Genomic DNA, 18,303 nt, shown 5'->3' with positions numbered 1-18,303 from the left:
TTTTTTTTTTTGGGTGACATGCCTCTATAGTTAAGTAGCTGTAAACGTTGTTAAAATTAGTGTTGTTTATGAAATGATATTATAATCTTTAAGCTTTAACTAGTTTGCAACGGTGAGGGCCCATTTTGTAAGTAAATTAATTCTAAATCATGGTTAAACAAATGTTATCCTGGATTGGATCGATGGTCGCTAACGGCAACAAAACAGGACTACGCCAAGGTCATACCCAAAAAAAAAGAGTAAAAAATATATATTGGAAGCATAGCACGTAATTACAAATTACAAGGACATGAAAGCGAAATCCAAAGGATTTCGCCTGATTGAAGATGTTCCACGTTATTCACTCTCTCTCTCTCTCTCTCTCCTCTTTTTTTTTGTGTGGATATGTGCTTAATTTGGAGGGGTCAGGGGTGGGGATGTGAAGAGTGCATGTGGATACGCGTGTTCTAATTTGGCTTAGGGTGTTAGGTGGGTGTCGGCTGCACACGTGTTTTAATTTGACTTTAGGGGTGGAGGGTGCGGGAGTGGGTGCTGTGCGCGCACGTCCATGCCCGCGTGTGTTTGGGTTGCGGGCCGGGTGCGGAACGATGGGTGCAAAGCATCCGTGTTTGCACGGGTTGGGGCTTGGGGGAGGTACAAACCTTTCTTATTCTTTTTATAATTCTTCCTACATGACAGAATTTTAGACTTCAGATGTTTAATGAGACCAACACAAACTTCTGTTATTAATATTAATACCTAGCTATCTCGGATAATGCATGGGATATTTTTTTTTTAATTATTTTTATAACATAATGTAATGATGCAATATGTTATAATAAATAAAATATTTTGGATTTTTGGATTTTTTTACATAATAAATTTTAATAATAGCCGTACATGCTAATATTGTCGTCATTAATATTTATCATATATTAAGCAATGAATTTTTCTTTGGAAACGTGATATCATAAAAACTTTAGTTATTCTGGGCATGGAAGAGACAACGGTCGCTTAATCAAACTGAAAAGAGTGCAAGACGGAACAGCGATTGGCTCGTCAAAATCTCCATATCTTTCCGCTTCGAATATTCCCACTCTATATTGTGTAAAAGCAAATTAACAAACGCAACGGGCCAGGCGCGAGGCGTCACGCCTACCATGTAGACCCCCAACCCTACTAAAAAAAAGAAAATCAAAACACCCTAAGTCCCCACCTACCGTGATTGGCTGGGTTTTGTTGATTTTTATTCTAGAATATTACGTCATGTGCTTAGAGGGTGTATATCGAGCAATTCATGTCTATGGAGAAACTAATAAAGCGGCAAATTAAATTATATTTTTTATGACAGTATATCTTGATAAGATGGTATGGTGTAGATTGACGGTGCGAGTGCTTATTTTATTAAAATATTTTAATTTTTGATTCGACTGGAAGTATTCATTTGAGATCTATATAACGTATATATCCATGCTCTTGAAGTCCACAATCCTGCTCCATTGTCATCACGCCAGATCCATCTCCGGCCCCGAGGACATTGGAAGGGATGGGGAGGAGGGGCTTTGCATCTTTTCTTCTTCCTCCTCTCGTCGCCCTTCTTTTCTTCGTCTTCTCGGCGGACGTCGACGGTGGCTCCCCGTTCGAGTGCCAAGAGAGGGACAGGGTGCTCCATTTACCGGGGCAGTCTTTTAACGTGAGCTTCGCTCACTACGCCGGCTATGTGACCGTCAACGAGGACTCTGGGAGGGCTCTCTTCTATTGGTTCTTCGAGGCCGTCGAGGACCCTGCTTCCAAGCCACTTGTTCTTTGGCTCAATGGAGGTCTGAACGTTTTCTTGTTCCCCCTTGTCTGTCCTCTTGTTTGGTGGATTTTGTAGAGAAATCGTGTTTCAGGGTCCTTAAATCTTAAAAGGTTTTTTTTAGAAAAAGAAAAAAAAATTAAAGATCGGATCTTTCAAATCGGATTACATTTTACTCGTGATGTTGTTGAGGAAACACTGAATTTTTCATCATGGTTTTACTGCTTTCTTGAAAGTATTGAGGAAAGATTGGATTTTTAGGAGAGAGATCCGCTCCATTCACGATATTGTTGATTGCCATATATTTTGGGTACCTATTGTTTGTTCTATTGCATCGGAGGGAAATTTCAATTTAATAATTATAGTCGGTTGAGCGAAGTTTACCAAGTGATACTGACCGTAACTTTGTTTTACTACTCACTTTGGGGAGAGATTGTGTTTTTGATAAAAGAAGCTGGTCTGTAGGGCCTGGGTGTTCTTCAATTGCTTATGGACTGGCTGAGGAGCTGGGACCTTTTCATGTCAATGCAGATGGCAAGAGCCTTTATTTGAATCCTTATTCTTGGAATCAAGGTAAGGAAAATGGGTCTAATATTTCTTCTCATGTAGTTCTTTTTTGGGCATGTTGTGGAGGGATTCTGATCATCATTAAGGGGACAAAGTTTTATTTCGCCATTCACTCATTTTATTTTATTACCCATTCAAGGATGGTATGATTTCAGCTACTTTTTCTAAATTTGTTTATTTGATAACAATTCACCTGTTCAGTGATGCGAAGTTTCTTTTCTTTTTTCAAGGAATCATGTAAACTAATTAATCTTTTGACTCCATTGCTTTAATGTTTTATACTCCTGTTTTAGACTGTGAAGTAAAGAATTCACTTGCACGGTTAGAACTGCTCTTGCTCTACCTTAAAGGATTTACTTATTCTCTCATGCTCTGGGAATGAATACTCTCTGGACACTTGAGAGTGAGAAAATAGTTTATGATGTTTACAATCACTAGATACCTTGCAGCGGCCAATATCCTGTTTCTTGATTCCCCTGTGGGTGTCGGTTTTTCCTACTCAAACAATTCCCAAGATGTGTTGAGCAATGGAGATGAAAGGACTGGTATGCTAATGCTTTCTTCTATTCTTTTTCATGCATATGTATCCAGTTTATCTGGTTTCTGATTAAGATCTTATATCATCACTTCGATTGATTTTATCTTTTGATTCCAGCAAAGGATTCCTTAGTATTTTTAAAGAAGTGGTTCGAGCGATTTCCCCAATATAAGGGACAAGATTTTTATCTAACTGGAGAGAGCTATGCAGGTTGGACAAATTACATAAACTCCTTCATTTTTGTTTCTCATCAATGATAGATCCTTGATCCTTTGCTTTCCAAAGTTATAGTGATCTCTGACTCTTGTTCTAGGACATTATGTTCCGCAGCTGGCTCAAGCAATTGTAAGGTCTCAAAAGTTGACGGGGGAAAAATCAATTAATCTAAAGGGATACATGGTATGGGTTGAAAGTGGATATTCTATTCTATGATTTTCTATGGAAAGATGGTACTAACTTATGAAATCAAGTGCAGGTGGGAAATGCTTTGACTGATGATTTCCATGATCATTATGGAGTTTTCCAATTCATGTGGTCTGCTGGTTTGATCTCAGATCAGACATACAAGCTGCTGAATTTTATCTGTGACTTCCAATCCTTTGTGCATGCATCATCTGAATGTGAAAAGATTCTTGATGTAGCTTCCAATGAACTGGGAAACATCGATCCATATAGCATCTTCACTCCTTCCTGCCCAGGAAGTGTCACTTTCTCAAAGAATAAATTACTAAAAAGATTGCATGTAAGTATTTGAATTCTTCAAGGCACAAGCCATGGATTTGAGACAACAAGAAGAGAAATCCCATCTGATTTCTCCATTTTCTGGTTATAGCTTTACATGGATTAGCTTGATGAGCTTATTAACAGTACACACTTTATATGGACAGTCATTTGGTCGAGCGGGAGAAAAATATGACCCCTGCACTGAGAAACACTCTACTGTTTATTTTAACTTGCCTGAGGTTCAGAAGGCACTTCATGTTAATCCAGCGGTAGCACCATCTAAGTGGGAAACCTGCAGGTAAACATTCATGTAGGCTTGTTTAAATTTCATATACCATCATATGGTGTATTAAAGATTAATTGCATACCACTTTTTCTAGTTGAATTGATTCAATGGTGAAAATTAATCATTGTCATACCTTTCCTTTTGATGATCTTTTCAACTAATGACAAGCCTTTAAGCTTTTTCCATCTTCTGGGCTACTTCTGCTTTTGCAATTTAATATGCAACAGCAGGCCTTTGTTTATCCTGCATCTAGAGTTAGATACAACCAATACATGTTCGTTGCTTGACCATATGGCCATATTTTCTGTCACAAAAGGAAATAGTGAAGTGCAAACCTTCTAGCAAGTCTGTCATTTTCATCTCACTTATTGACTGTTCATGCCAGTTATTCTTGCAGAGACACAAACTTCAACTCTTCTACTAGGTTATCTAATATCACCAATCTAAGATTATACATTATGAGCAATATGTGTGCACACAAAAAAATTTTAGGAGGACAATACTAGCAAGAGTTTTAGGTAGGGTATGCCGTACCGGCCCAAACCAGACAGTACGGGACGTACCGTACCAGTTTGGTACTGGTACCCGGTATGGGTGGCATACCGACACTTGGTACGCCAAAAAAATTTCATACCGTACTGTTCCAACACTGTGCTAGTGTGGTACCGATACGGGATCCAGTATTGAGACAGTGAACCTTGGTTCTAGGTGCAACTTAGGAATAGTGTCTTTGCATTAGATTTTGTGGATTAATGGCAGTAAAAAATGAGAGTTTTTTTTTTTGTGTATATGAGTACTTTTCACTCCATATTTTCATCTAAACACATTTTTCACTTTGCAGAGGTATATCTTTTTTAACTTTGGTAGCTTCGTTCTCTTTTTTGCAGTGACATTGTTAATGAAAATTGGAAAGACTGTCCTAGGTCCGTGCTACACATCTACCATGAGCTTATACAATATGGGCTTCGCATTTGGATGTTCAGGTGATTTTTAGATTGAGATTTTTGTTGAGAAGATCACAATAGGCATGTTCTTACTAGCTACAGCTAGGTTTTAGGTGATCAAACATGTCCTGGACTTCATACATAAGGACATTCTTATCTATAATTTCATGTAGCCAAGATTTGTAATTCTTTTCATTCCTAAGTTTCGGTAGCATATTAATACCATGAATAGCCTAGAGTCTACTAAAGATTTGTTATTTGTAAGATTTATATTATGTCTAGTGATATTTCATTCTTATGTATCACAAATACTTGGACGGAGTGGTATGCAGTTTTGTTTCTTAATTGAATTATGTAGGACCTTCATAGTTGGTTGCTTCATTATTTATAAATATTCAAATTGAGCCCTTTGGTTGCAAAGCCAACCAAAGTACTTAGTGGTACATTCCTTTTGAGCAATTTTTAACTTATGTGCTAATTACTGCAATCACTCCTTTGATTTGTTTAGTGGAGACACGGATGCTGTGATTCCAGTTGCATCCACACGGTATAGTGTTGATTCTCTCAAGCTTCCTACTGTAACTCCGTGGCATGCTTGGTATGATGATGCCCAGGTAAATCATTACTGAAAAGATTGGGTGTTATGCCTCAAATTAGTATCATTTTTTTTTCTGATCGATTTTACCTTTGAATTGACTTTTATGTACACACATGCATGCATGTCTGCAAGCATGCATGTATATGTATATCCAAGATTATATAAGTGTTATGACTTTTGTTTCATTTAGTTATCATTAGATTAAAGATACCAAAAGGTTCATTTAGTTATCATTACATTAAAGATACCCAAAGGTCATGGTGACTCAGGAAACACAAATGGTGCTAGAAGCTTGGTCTTGCTATTCTACATGGCGTAGGATATTCTGTTCAACAAGGATAGACATACATATTAATGTTATGCCTCTTAGATCATTTGGTTATCATCACACTAAAAATCCCAAAAGGTCATGGTAACTTTGAGGAAACACGAATGGTGCTGGAAGCTTGGCCTTGTTATCCTGTGTGATGTAGGATAATCTATTATGTGATAAAGAATTTGGGCCTAGGCATGACCTTATAATCAACAGTTTTCGGTTCTGTCTCTCTCTATCCCCCCCCCCCCTCCTTTCTTTCTCTCCATCCTCCTTTCCCTCCCCTCAAGTTCGAGTCTGTTCTGGGTTCTAGATTTTATCTACCAAGTCAAACATCATGAACTGCTTGGGTGGGGTCTACTCAGTTTTGTAAAAAGAGGCTGCAGTATGCTAGCAGTCAAGGGACTGCATAGTGCAGATACGGTATGCTAGCCTCACATGCGGTTGCACATGTAGTTACTTTAGTATATAAACTAAATAATATATCAAGTACAATACAACTTAGTACTGTTAATCTTTAAGTCCATTTTAAACCCCCTTGAAACCCATATCAAATCTAACCATCAGCTTGAACCCACTTCACCTATATGAGCCCATATAAGAGTGGGTCGTATATATAGCTCCAGAATGCTAAGCGGGCTCACTTACTGTAGCCATACGATACTAAGTAGGCTAGGTATGCGACCATTTAATGCTAAGTGACCGCCTTTTTGGTCCATATCCGCCGTGACTGCATATAGGTAATGAGATGCAATTAAGGGATTGCATATGCATATGTGGGTGCATATGCAGTAGTATGTAGACATTTAAATTGGTCTACTCGAGTCTTATAGCACTAAGTCCAGTCATTACTTGATTAGAAGTTCAAAAATAAACTATTCTGAGTCCATCTTGAATCAAAGTTTGCTGTAAAGTTGGATACTAGCAAAAGATCCTATTGAACTTGGTGCCAGGGAATGTTGGTCAGTTAGAAAGAACTAATACTTCGAATCACATGTCATGGATTCCGATACTTGTCGAATACTTAACGGTGACAAGTCTGATACTTCTGTAAGGTATCCTATTTTTCAAAAATAAAAGTAAATTCTGGATACTTCATGGGTGTTTGCTTTCTTTTTTAATATTAACCTTTTAATGATGAATTGTTAATTTTGCAGTCTATAATTTTGTAGTGTCTATGTATATGAAGTACATATACTTTTTACATATAAATAAATAAATAAATTTATCAACGTATCCTAGCTGTATCTCATCCTAGTTTTTCATGGTTTGTCTTCATAGTTGACTAGCATTTCACATAACCTTTTGACAACAATAGCCTAAAAGCTATAAAATATGATGTAAGATTATGGGATCACATGGTAATACTAGATATTCTCGTTAAATCATCATCTTTGGATATATTTTGTTTGATATATAGTCAAACATTTATCTTAGGCTCTTCTTGCTTCACACCTTAAAACCATGTTCTTAGAGAACACCTTGGTTCTTATGGGAGATGATCAGATGAACTGAGGCATATGTAAAGAAATAAGAGGTTCATGTGACGATGGCAAAGCACATGATTTGTACCTTACTTATGCCTTTAGCAAGAGTTATATATATTAAATTTTATTTTTTTTGCATTAACAAAGTTAGAAGGTTTGGCCCTTTTGCGAATTCTTGTTTTAATGTTTTGTGCGGATTCAGTTGTGGTTAGATGTTATGGAATTTATGACTATACCATTTTAGTTATAAATAGATATTCAATTATGATGATTTTGGAGAACTGCAAACCAATTTATGATCTATTTGCCTCCAGTTTTTCACTTACCTCGAGTATGCCATGTCAGATTCTCACCATATGCTCACAACCTTGCCATTTTTATCATGATTTTTCCCCTCTCAGCATACAAAGGAACCTTGAGACTTATCCCTGATGCCTTGATGTTCATGCCTTGCCTCATGTATCTGATTTTCCTCCATTGGTTTGAGATTTTGTTTGGGACAGGAAATTTCAACCTTTTTCAGTTTTATGCCTACCAAACTGAGACATTGGTGATTAAAACAGGCATTGGACAAGAGCCAACTAATGTCATTCTGTTTCAAGCAAAAATAGTCAAGTCTCTGTGAAACTGTTAGAATAAAACCTGTATATCTCAAGCTTTTGTACCTTTTCTTGAAAAAGAAAAACTGTCATAATTGAAAGGATAGCAAGATTTCATTATAATATGAAAGCTCTAACATTTTATACTAATGAAGCTGTCTATTATTTAGGCTGTTTTTGGTTGCTTTACCTATCACTGAAGTCCACAACTTACAAATCAGGTTGACTAGTTTGGTTGTTAAAAAAAGAACTAAGGCAGCACTATGCAATTGCTTCCCAGACTTTAATGAGTGTTTTCTTTTCAAATGTTAGTATAGTTACAGTAATTTAAAATACCAAAGATTTAATCATAACAGTAGTTGGATACATTAATATTCTTTGAGTGTCTGTTAAAGCCACCAAAAAGTTTTGGAATATGGTGCCACATATTTAGCATTATATAATTCAAGTTTGCTTACAGAAAAAGGAGACTTGGATAACAAGCCCCTAATGGCTGACACCAGTGAATAAAAAAAAAAGTGTCAACTAACAATGTCAAAGGTTATTAATATAGCTTGATATCTGGTCAATTGAGCCTTATCAGACTGATCTGTCATTTATTTTAGTAGGAGCTACAACATCTAATATGGTTCCTGAATGCCTTTAAATCTTAATGCAAGTATGTGTATGAGCTCATTCATTTGCAACTTGCAGCTAAAGGATATAGGTGTCCAGAATATGGGGCGGACACCAGTAAGATTGTAGCACGATATCTTCTGAATGCTTAAAAAGACTAATGGTTCTGCATCATGTGTTATCGAAAGTTTTGTCGTCAAAGTACATGTGCCTCCCAAACTCCAAAATTAGCCCTAGGACACATAATTTATTACATTTTGCAGAATCTTTACCTGCAATGCTAACCAAGTTTTGGAAACAATGAAAGATCACTTTTAACATCATAATGGTGGGCCTAGCTCTTTGTTGGAAAATTGCAACTCTTTTTGGTCGCTAAAATCTGCAATTAAAGAACTTGATAAGTGTATAATGCATAACAAATTCTTTAGTACGTTCCATATGAATTCTTCAAGCTGTACATGAATAAAATTTCCTATGGCCATAATCGTCTTTCATGCATTCAACGTAATATTGCTGGAGTGCCTCTTCATCCTGCAACATCATTCTGACTTGAAGAGTGGTGTTTTGTAAGCTGCATTATTCGTGTCCAGCTAGTCTTGCTCCATTTACAAATCCCCTTCAGTTGCTCTCTTGCCACCATCTATACCAGCATTGCAGATGCCGTAGACATGCCTCCGCATCAACCATGCAGACACTTGCTAGTATAGTTATGCATTTTTAGATTCGTATTTCTTGCCAATATGCTTTTTTATTGTTATAAATTTATTTTACATGCATGTGTAGAGGCAGAAATTCCTCTCTCTCTCTCTCTCTCTGCATCTATGTATATACATACATATATACCTACATATCTCTCTCTATGTATACATACATTTGTAAATACATGCGTACATACATACATACATGTTATAGAAACTAAAGTACACATGTTGTTTCTTATATAGAAATATACAAAAGCGCTTTTTGGAAAACATGATTTGGTTGATATAATGGTGCATCTTATGCTTATTTTCAAACAAAAAGTTCCCTATTCTTGTTTGAAGGCTTCAGTCCGTTTAATGTTTCATATGCTGCCAGCATTATTTCGGTCAAGTTCTGTCTTTTTCTATCCATATTAGTCTGCATCGTTATATATATCAGACCAAAAAATGTATTATCTTGAAAGCAGGTTGGTGGATGGACCCAAGTGTATAAAGGACTTACGTTTGTGACTGTGAGGGGAGCTGGTCATGAGGTTCCCCTGCATCGTCCTAAACAAGCTCTTGTTCTTTTCAAGTCGTTCTTGTCAGGAAGCCCAATGCCTACATTATCCGAGTTTGACGACTCTTAAGATCATTTCATTGATTGGTTGCTCATGGAGAGAGATGCTTGAACTCATATATCCAGTTCAATGAAAGCAGCAGAATTATGTGGTATATTGTCATTCAATTTAGCATCGCTATTGATTTTTAATTATCTATATATCACAGGAAATTGCAGGTTCCATGCTGTTTTCTTGCACTGCTTGCTAGTTGTCCACAAGCACAATATATCACTTCCAATCCAAAACAAGGTTACTGGTAATGTAAAGATATACCGATTTGCTCCTAAATGATTATTAGTGTTGAACACGTGCAATGCACGTGAGAAGATAAATAAACTCATTATCCTGTTTAATGTATTTTTCCTGCCCCCTTAAAAGATGTAAACCTAACCTAGTGGTATATAACCTCAAACAAAAAAAAAAAAAGAGGAATGTGTGTAGAATGGAAGCAATACATTGCACAACTTGATTCGCCGATGCCGACATATTTCTTGCCCCTAAAAAGAACTAAGCAGCCATGTTAGGAAAGGAAACATTTACATGTATGAATTAGCAAAATGTCCTTGGCAATTCTTGAAGATCCACAACTCCTTTATATTTATTTCTTGTTAGAAGAATATTCTCTTGAGGGGGCAGGTGTTATGGATTGCTTTACAAGGTTGAAAGGATCATGTTAGTCCTTTTGTGATATGAGAATCATGGTTCTAAACATTGCTCGTATTTTGTGATAAAAAATAAATTAAGTGGAATGCTTGCATCTTCCTCGTTAGCTTTTATAACTTTTTGAGATGCGGCCACAATGACCAATTTGAAAGTTGGTAATGTTTGATATATAGATTAACCTACCCTAATGCCAACTATTTGTTATACATTCATCAAATCTATGTTATTGCTGCCTCTTCCTTAGCTTCAGAGCTTTTCACAAGCACCTATATCATATACCTTGTCTGTCTAAAGTACTTTTATAACTCCAACCCATGTTATGAAGCAGCAATGTTGGCTCTCGTAATTGACCCACCACAGTAAGATTGCAGTAAAAACATGAAAAACAAACAGAACCAAGCTTATCTTTTAATTGTGTTCATTTGCTTCTCTTAATTTCCAACACAAAACCATCATAAAGGGACATATCATTAGCTTTTGTTTAACTATCAACCGAACTCCCAAGAGAGCCCCTCTGGGACGTGTGACCTTCAGCACCATTACAGGGACTTCTATAACCGTGTTTAAGGCACACAAACTGACTCAGAGAAAACAGTGGCCGGGAAGTCTCATCTCTCACTGACAAACCCATACTTCCTCAAGGAAAATCCATCTTTGAAGAGTCTGACGCGTAATTCCTTCGTTACAATCTCTAGCTAAAGACCTTGAGGCACACAGCAGTTATTTTCTCACAAGTACTCTCTTTTGTTCCATATATATTTAATTAACATTGGGGAGGAAATAGGACCTGAGGCTAGTGCGTTTGTGATCTTGGGCGTATATGTCCAAGGGCATTCCAATCCTGTGATAACAATATCACTTCCAATGCTGCAGAAATAACCTCCCACTTTCACGAACTTCTAATAGATGCAAAACTCTCTTAGACACTACAAAGCCTAGTACAACCGAGTGGCAGCATCGCACTAATATTTCAGTTTGTAGTCCAAGCATGCAGCTAGAAGTACAATTAAACAAGTGCTGAACATGGTTGAAGTGAAACCTCTCGGTTGCTCTAAGTTAGCAGTGGCTAGTTGATCAGCTGAATTGTGAGCTTTTAGACTCATCGCACCCCAAATTGAAAACATAACAAGGCAATGCTACCGAATGGTACAACTTATGATAACACGAAGCTAAATATTTTATTTAGCTTCCATATCCCATATCAAACAAAATTTAGCAATCCAAATTCAACAGCTTATTCAAATAACAAAATCAGCATCGGTTCAGAGCATCTATATTTAAACATAAATACTCAACTCATAAATCACAATATTTAGAAAATTACTAAGCTACAAATTCAAAACTAACTAAAGAACTAAAATTCCACTACAAATCGCCAAGTTAAAGCTACAAGGCCAAAGACCGAGTACAAAAGGTGCCGACCTTGAGGTCGGATTGAATGCAAAAATGGTCGACTACAAAAAGGCCTAAGTGGCCGACTTTACAAGTATGACAAAAAAGAAAAAGAAAACAGGATGATCGACAACTCAGTTACTTCCTTCGCTCGAGTCAAAGAATGATTCGAACTTGAAAGTCGGAGGGGCAAATAATGAGAGGCAAAATGAATCGTCCTGCTCTAGCGTGGAACCACCCAATTCCTATCGAGCAAACCTTAGAGCCAAGCAGGCCACACCTCGGTCCTGTTGAGAGCCAGGCTAACCTCGAACCCCTCGAAGGCCGAGCCAACCTCGACCAGAGGCTAGGCCAACGTCGAACCCCTCGAAGGCCGAGCCGACCTCGACCAGAGGCCAGGCCGACCTCAGCCCCCACCGAAGGCCAAGCCGACCTTGCCAAGTACATGCCGCGGCCTCCAAGCCTGCCCGACCTCGCCCACATCCACACCTACCGTGCGCCCACACCCGTACCTGTGGCCGAATATTCCAACCTCGCCAGTCCCTTTCTACGAACCGTTACTTGCTGGCCACGCCATGACGTGCCAACCAAGGACCATGCCTTGCTGCTCCAACCATGCTTGCTGCCAAGAGCCATTCCCTGCCACATCTGCCAAAAGCCATACCCTGAATCCTCATCGAAGATCCCGCGGATCCTCAAAATAAATCTGAAAAGATATCTCTCGAATCCTCCACCTGCAGGATTGATCTCTGTGATTCATGCCGTCTCCGGCTCTCACCCTATAGAAAGGAGGTAGAAAAAGGCCTTCGGTAAGCGATTACAAACATTTTTAAGCCATAAGAGGCTATCCAAGATACAGAAACCTCTCAAAAGGCCCAACTAATCTTAGTCATCGAAGGGTCTTTGCCGGAATCTCCGACTAAGGCTCTGTGCATATACTCCGGAGCACAGGAGATGGCTCCCTTTCTCCGGCGTGGTCACCCTCAAGCCAAATTTCAACCCCAACATCTACAATTCCTGTAATTTGATCGAATTCTTGAGCAAGAACAAATAATCATATTTTACCAGACTTTCTAAATTTTCAGTATGGAAAATTATTGATAGACTAATTAAGAGGTTACTGCCTTTCATGTCGATATAGCGTTTTTACAGTGCAGAAACTTTTAAGATTTGATTTTCCACCCACACGTGTCTACATCTGATGGTTTCAGGCACGTGGATAATTGATAAGATTTTCCCATATAAAGGCCGATCCCTCCTCTTTTCTCCTCTAATTAACCTAAGCGCGAGGGAAGCCCAATCCCCCTTACGTTGCTACCCTTCGGAAGAAGAGTAGGAGAACATTATTGTAAGTTGTAACTCGTCTCATCTATTGCTCCGTGTCTATTGATATTTTCTTTATCGATACAAAATTCTGATTGCGTTTGCTATCTTGTAGCGAGTGGTAGTGCATTACCGAATTCCGAGCATTTTTTTTTCACATCAGTGAACGCCAACCTAAACCCTAGATCAAATTAGCGCCTTTCCTCCTAAAACCCTAGCGTAAAGATGCCCCTTTTTTCCGGTGCTTCCGATTTTTCCCCTTCCCTTCCCCCCACAAATTGTGAACTTTCTGTGTTCTTGTTTTCCTGGTTTTGGAAGGCATATTTTTCCAAAGATTTTTTTTTTCTTTTAATTTCAAGAACCCTAAGATCCATGATACCCGGAGAGAAATTTATGTCATTGATGACTCTGGACCTTGTGCTCTGTGCAGAGAACATTGCTGTTTTCTCACATTTAACTATTCTCTAGCATTTTCCCGTTCTTTGTAGTTATTTTTGATTGGTGGTATGACGACTGGAGTACTTCCAATTCTCACCCTGATAACTATGTTCAGATGACAAGTTGTGAACTGTTTTTCATATTTGACACTACAAATTAGAAGTCTTTTGTTTATTATCTGAGTGTTTTTTTGACTGACCTAGTCCATGCTTTAAAGGGAAGAAACAATCAGAGTTTGTTTTCTCAATATTCATTCTAACACATATACTTGTCCTTGCATTTTATCCTTTTGATATTGGAGGTAAACCAAAACAAGACTTTAGCTAGGTCAGCAAGTTTCAAAATAACTTTCCACTAGTGGTCACAGTGGAGTTACCAGAAGCAGGTATGAGTACGGGTGCATGGGTATGTGGAACCGGATATCATAGAATGAAGAAGGAAACAAAAAAGAAGCATCCAGGATGCGGATGTGGGATGGGTTTTTGAGGAGATTCTGAAGTAGATGCGCCACTCCGAGTGGAAGATTCCTACTACCGAGGGTTATGGTGCAATGCAATACAAAATCTTCAGCACACACTGACTTAGGAAGAAGATGAGCAACACCTTCCACAGATACGCAGAAACTGTGTTGTGGAATTGTGATATAATCTAATTTAGATAATACTATGGGAGCCACAACCATGACTCGTCTTTAGAAAATTTGAATAGTATTAGTTTTTTTAGTAGTAAGTCAATGTTAGACAAGTTTAATACACGATATGCCTGCACTAGTGCGAAGAATAAAATCATTCGAGGTTTCTTCCATGATTTTTCAATAGTGAAAGTGATTTTGAAACAGTTAACCTTATCATTTTATGTGGAAAAACAAGAAGCAATAAAAGCAGATACCGCATATTTGACGTGCATTGTAATCTATCTCATGCTTAATCTGACATATTTAGACATCTGTTTAATGTTTTGTCGGCAGATCATAGAACTAAGGAAATATATGATAAATATGAAGAAATCAAAATCTGAAAGGAGGGTTTGTCCTGCTTTAAATCTTGATATGATCAGCATTCTGCCAAAAGATATTCTAGACAAAATTCTCGTGCGTTTACCATTAAGGGATGCCATTCGGACAAGCTCCTTATCAAGGACGTGGAGGCATGCATGGGCCTCAATGCCAGCATTGATGTTTATTGATGACTCTATTCCATCTAATAATTTGGATGCCAAGTTTCTCTTGTTTGTTGATCGAGTTCTCTTACTCCATAATGGCCCAATACTGAAGTTTCATCTTTCGAGTAATCGATGTTCCCATGTGGCTATTGATCCATGGATAGTTGTCTTATCAAGAAATGGTATTCAAGAGCTTGTCCTCGAGTTAGGCTATGAGGAGAGGTACAAGGTTCCTTCTACTTTATTCTTTTGCCAAGAATTGAAACATGTGGAGCTGTCTCATTGTATAATTGAACTCCCGCAAATGTTCAAAGGTTTTAGCTTGCTAAGTACTCTGAAACTCAGCCGAACTACACTCACTGACAAGGGATTAGAGAACTTGGTTTCAAGCTGCCCAGTTTTGGAGAATTTGTCGCTAACAAACTTCAACGGGTGTACTCATCTCAAGATTCATGCGCCAAAACTCCAAGTACTAATGATTATTGGTTTCTTTGAAGATCTCCATCTAGGAACTCCAAATTTAGTTGTTGCAAATATTGTACTAGATGGAGAAGCTCACCAATATGATGTAGCAGGTGGAACCAAAAGCAATCTGATCCAGGCTCTTGGTTCTATACCTGCGATTGAAAAGCTTGAGATACGTGAATACTTCTTAGTGGTAAGCTAATTAGTAGCTATGGTCTCAATATAAGTTCTTAGGTTGATAGTCTACTTATGCTTGTCACTTTTTTCCCAGTATTTGGCTGTTGGATCTTTGCCAGAAAAGCTCCCCACGACATTCAATTGTTTAAGGAAACTCACACTGGACATAAATCTTGGAGTTCTAGAAGAGACAATGACGGCGCTTTGCTTGTTCCATAATGCCCCTAACTTAGAAGAACTTGAGTTATGGGTATGTTAAAAGCTAGTCTTGCAGCTAACTTACATATGCCCAAATAATTATGCTGTACATTTTTTTCCCTAATCAGAACTTTGTCGGCATATGCAGCCAGCATTCGAAGAAACTCCAGTCGTACCTGTTGGAAAATTTTGGAAATTGAAAATGCACCAGAGATTTCCATTCAAGCACCTTCGAAATGTGTGCCTCAATTCTTTTTCGGACTTGGAAGCTCACTTTGAATTTGTGAAATTTGTACTCAACACTGCACCAATGCTTAAAAAAATGACTTTAAGAAGTCATGATTGCCCGGAAGAGTCAAAAGTCCTCAGGAAGTTGCTGCAGTTTCCAAGAGCATCAAAGGAGGTTGAAGTCATATATGTATGAACGTTGCTACACTTCAATGATGCTCAATTATGGACCGGAAAACATGATTAAACCATCCATCTTTTCTGAATTGATATAACCCTCACATGAAGATTATTGTTCAGTTATCACTTTGGATATTTGTTTCTTTGATTGGGTCTTAAGTATTCATTACTGTTTGAAAATCAGATGGTTCTCATTAACCTGTTCATGTTCGAATGAATCGCCAGTTCAACTGGTGGTTCTCATGATTCTTATACATCAGAGCAGACTTTGTAATGGAGTGGGGTTTTATTGGCCTGCCTGGGCTGCAGTACTGATTGTTTGATGGTTCAACCAGTTCAATCATCTGTCTGGTTTGGGTTTTAAAACAATGCTCTTCACCATGCAATCTTTAAATTGGTCAGCACTCATCAGATAGCAACAATTTATCTTGGTTAACTAATCATGTATGAGGAGAATGTTTGAGTTCCTTTTTCATGCAGAGAAAGACTACGTACAATGTATCCTTTTGATCACTTTCCATGTGTAGATAGAAACATCTAAGGTGTATTTATTGTTTCTGATATCAAAGTTGAAGATAATGGGCTTGAGTAGATAGATCTCAGATATTTTTTGCGGTATTGTGCATTTGGGAATTAAACTCCATCCTCTTCTACTGTTTCTTGATTTTTTTTCTTTTCCCTGACAAGCCTATCACGTGAACTAGTCATTTCTTATATTCGGACTTCATCACGAAGAAAGCTCATATAAAGTGGAATGTCATTTCTTTTTAATTTATGATTTACTTGTTGGTTGAATGATTCTCTGTTTTATTCCTGGCAATCCAATGAGCTAAGAACTATCCAATATTTCTTGGTTTATTCTTGTTCATGAATTTTTCACAACTATTTTTCAAAAGGACAACTGTGGTTTATGAATTAATGATGCTATTATGATATCTTAGCTAACATGTTGTTGTCGTTACCTCGCCTGAATAAAATTTTTAAAGATATCTGTAATCTTACATTATTTTTTTCAGATAAATTGCTCTTTCGGAACTTTTAGGTTACTCCATGCACTTTATGGTGTTGTAGGAACACACAAAAGGTGGGTCTATCACATGTACCAAAAAAAAGTGGGTCCATCACTGTATTGTTGCCTCTGTTTAGTAAGGTAAGCCTATGGCTGCAGATAAACCCTACTTATAAGAAAAGTAAATAACCATGCAGTAGTCACATATCAACTAGAAAGATTCCAATGACCTGAGTAAATCTCGGTAGTCATGCCCCTCTGCTTATAAGCAGGGGTCGGGGGCTCAAGTCTTGAGGGGTGTCATCTTACAAGACTTCACCCCACTTCCAGGAATATCCCAGGTGAAAATCCTGGTTTTGAATCTTAAGATCAGGCCAGGTACTTATATGGGGGAAACCCCCTCTTCATCTCAAAAAAAAAAACAAATGGGTTTCAAGTATGGGTTAGCATTTTTCAGTAGCAACCAAATTGTTAGTTTTTCTTTCTTTATACTTGTTCTCATCAGTGGCGTAACTCTTAGGCTACTTCCATTTCTCTCTCCCTATAGTAGCTATATCTGATATTTACTTATGAACTTCTTTCATTTTTGGATGTTAAAGTGAAATTTCTTCTTGTAATATTTTGATGGTTTTATGACCGACCTAGTCTATATTTTCGAACTAGAAGCTTTCTAAGTGAAATGACAGATATTGTTTCACCCAAGGTCCGCCGTACCGGTATCGGTAGGCGTACTGGTGGCATCCCGTACCGGTCCTCCAACGATAAGCTACCGGTACCGGATTCCACGCTGATCCGGTACCGATCCCAGGCCGGACCGGTACGTACCAGTTTCAGGCCGGTACGGTAGACCATGGTTTCACCCCTTCTTTCTCAATCTTTAGTTTGACATATAAACTTCTCTTCATACTTAAGTCTTTTGACATTAGATGGATCGGAACTAAGACAGAACCTTAGCTAGAGTTGGGAGCAATGTTTAGTTGACTTGCTGGTACTGGTCATAGTTCAATGAAATATAAAATATAGTACACATTATGCTAATTAATGGCACACACTGATTTGGGAAGATACATGACACCTTTCACATATACACAAAACCATGTTAAGAAATCTTATTGTAATCTATTCTACATTATTAAGATTACTTCTAAAAACCTAGGATATTATGGATCTTTAACCTACAACTCTGTCTCATTTTTAGCATCATAACATCTTAAAATCAAGCCAAAAAAAATTCTTGTCATGGTGAATATAACCAAAATGAAGTAGTATTTTTTTATTAGTTTATTTGGTACGGTCCTATAGAAGTTAACACTAAACAC

General features: G+C 37.9%; 2 protein-coding genes across 3 annotated transcripts; both read left to right on the top strand.

Moving 5' to 3' along the window:
• The first annotated feature begins 1,113 nt into the window (after positions 1–1,113).
• On the top strand, positions 1,114–9,930 carry SCPL29 (serine carboxypeptidase-like 29). The gene is made up of 10 exons (XM_008791910.6): positions 1,114–1,799; positions 2,243–2,350; positions 2,794–2,889; positions 3,000–3,092; positions 3,196–3,281; positions 3,358–3,624; positions 3,770–3,903; positions 4,779–4,874; positions 5,344–5,449; positions 9,616–9,930. The coding sequence occupies exons 1-10, from the start codon at positions 1,526–1,528 to the stop codon at positions 9,775–9,777; spliced, it is 1,422 nt and encodes a 473-aa protein (XP_008790132.4). The 5' UTR covers positions 1,114–1,525; the 3' UTR covers positions 9,778–9,930.
• A 3,101-nt stretch (positions 9,931–13,031) lies between these two features.
• Positions 13,032–17,410, top strand: LOC103707431 (F-box/FBD/LRR-repeat protein At1g13570-like). 2 transcript variants are annotated; one of them, XM_008791912.6, is made up of 4 exons: positions 13,032–13,153; positions 14,534–15,385; positions 15,464–15,619; positions 15,716–17,410. In XM_008791912.6, the coding sequence occupies exons 2-4, from the start codon at positions 14,555–14,557 to the stop codon at positions 15,989–15,991; spliced, it is 1,263 nt and encodes a 420-aa protein (XP_008790134.3). In that variant the 5' UTR covers positions 13,032–13,153; positions 14,534–14,554; the 3' UTR covers positions 15,992–17,410. The 2 variants fall into 2 exon arrangements, with proteins under 2 accessions (XP_008790134.3, XP_088572745.2); XM_088716619.2 differs by having other exon boundaries at positions 13,061–15,385.
• The last annotated feature ends 893 nt before the right edge of the window (positions 17,411–18,303 follow it).

The sequence above is a fragment of the Phoenix dactylifera genome, chromosome 2 (genome assembly GCF_051530095.1).
Source record: "Phoenix dactylifera cultivar Ajwa chromosome 2, Ajwa_hap1_PhDact_Kaust_v1.1, whole genome shotgun sequence".
Lineage (NCBI taxonomy): Eukaryota > Viridiplantae > Streptophyta > Magnoliopsida > Arecales > Arecaceae > Phoenix > Phoenix dactylifera.
The sequence above is the reverse complement of the archived record's forward strand: the minus strand, read 5'-3'. Positions and strand labels throughout refer to the sequence as shown.

What these genes read in the sequence shown, in the direction of transcription:
- SCPL29 (XM_008791910.6), top strand. Translation starts at nt 1,526, where the DNA reads ATGGGGAGGAGGGGCTTTGCATCTTTTCTTCTTCCTCCTCTCGTCGCC. An exon ending in TCTAAGTGGGAAACCTGCAG is followed by an intron (nt 3,904 to 4,778) that starts GTAAACATTCAT and finishes TCTTTTTTGCAG; the next exon opens with TGACATTGTTAATGAAAATT. An exon ending in CTTGGTATGATGATGCCCAG is followed by an intron (nt 5,450 to 9,615) that starts GTAAATCATTAC and finishes TCTTGAAAGCAG; the next exon opens with GTTGGTGGATGGACCCAAGT.
- LOC103707431 (XM_088716619.2), top strand. Translation starts at nt 14,300, where the DNA reads ATGTTAGACAAGTTTAATACACGATATGCCTGCACTAGTGCGAAGAAT. An exon ending in TACGTGAATACTTCTTAGTG is followed by an intron (nt 15,386 to 15,463) that starts GTAAGCTAATTA and finishes CTTTTTTCCCAG; the next exon opens with TATTTGGCTGTTGGATCTTT. An exon ending in TAGAAGAACTTGAGTTATGG is followed by an intron (nt 15,620 to 15,715) that starts GTATGTTAAAAG and finishes CGGCATATGCAG; the next exon opens with CCAGCATTCGAAGAAACTCC.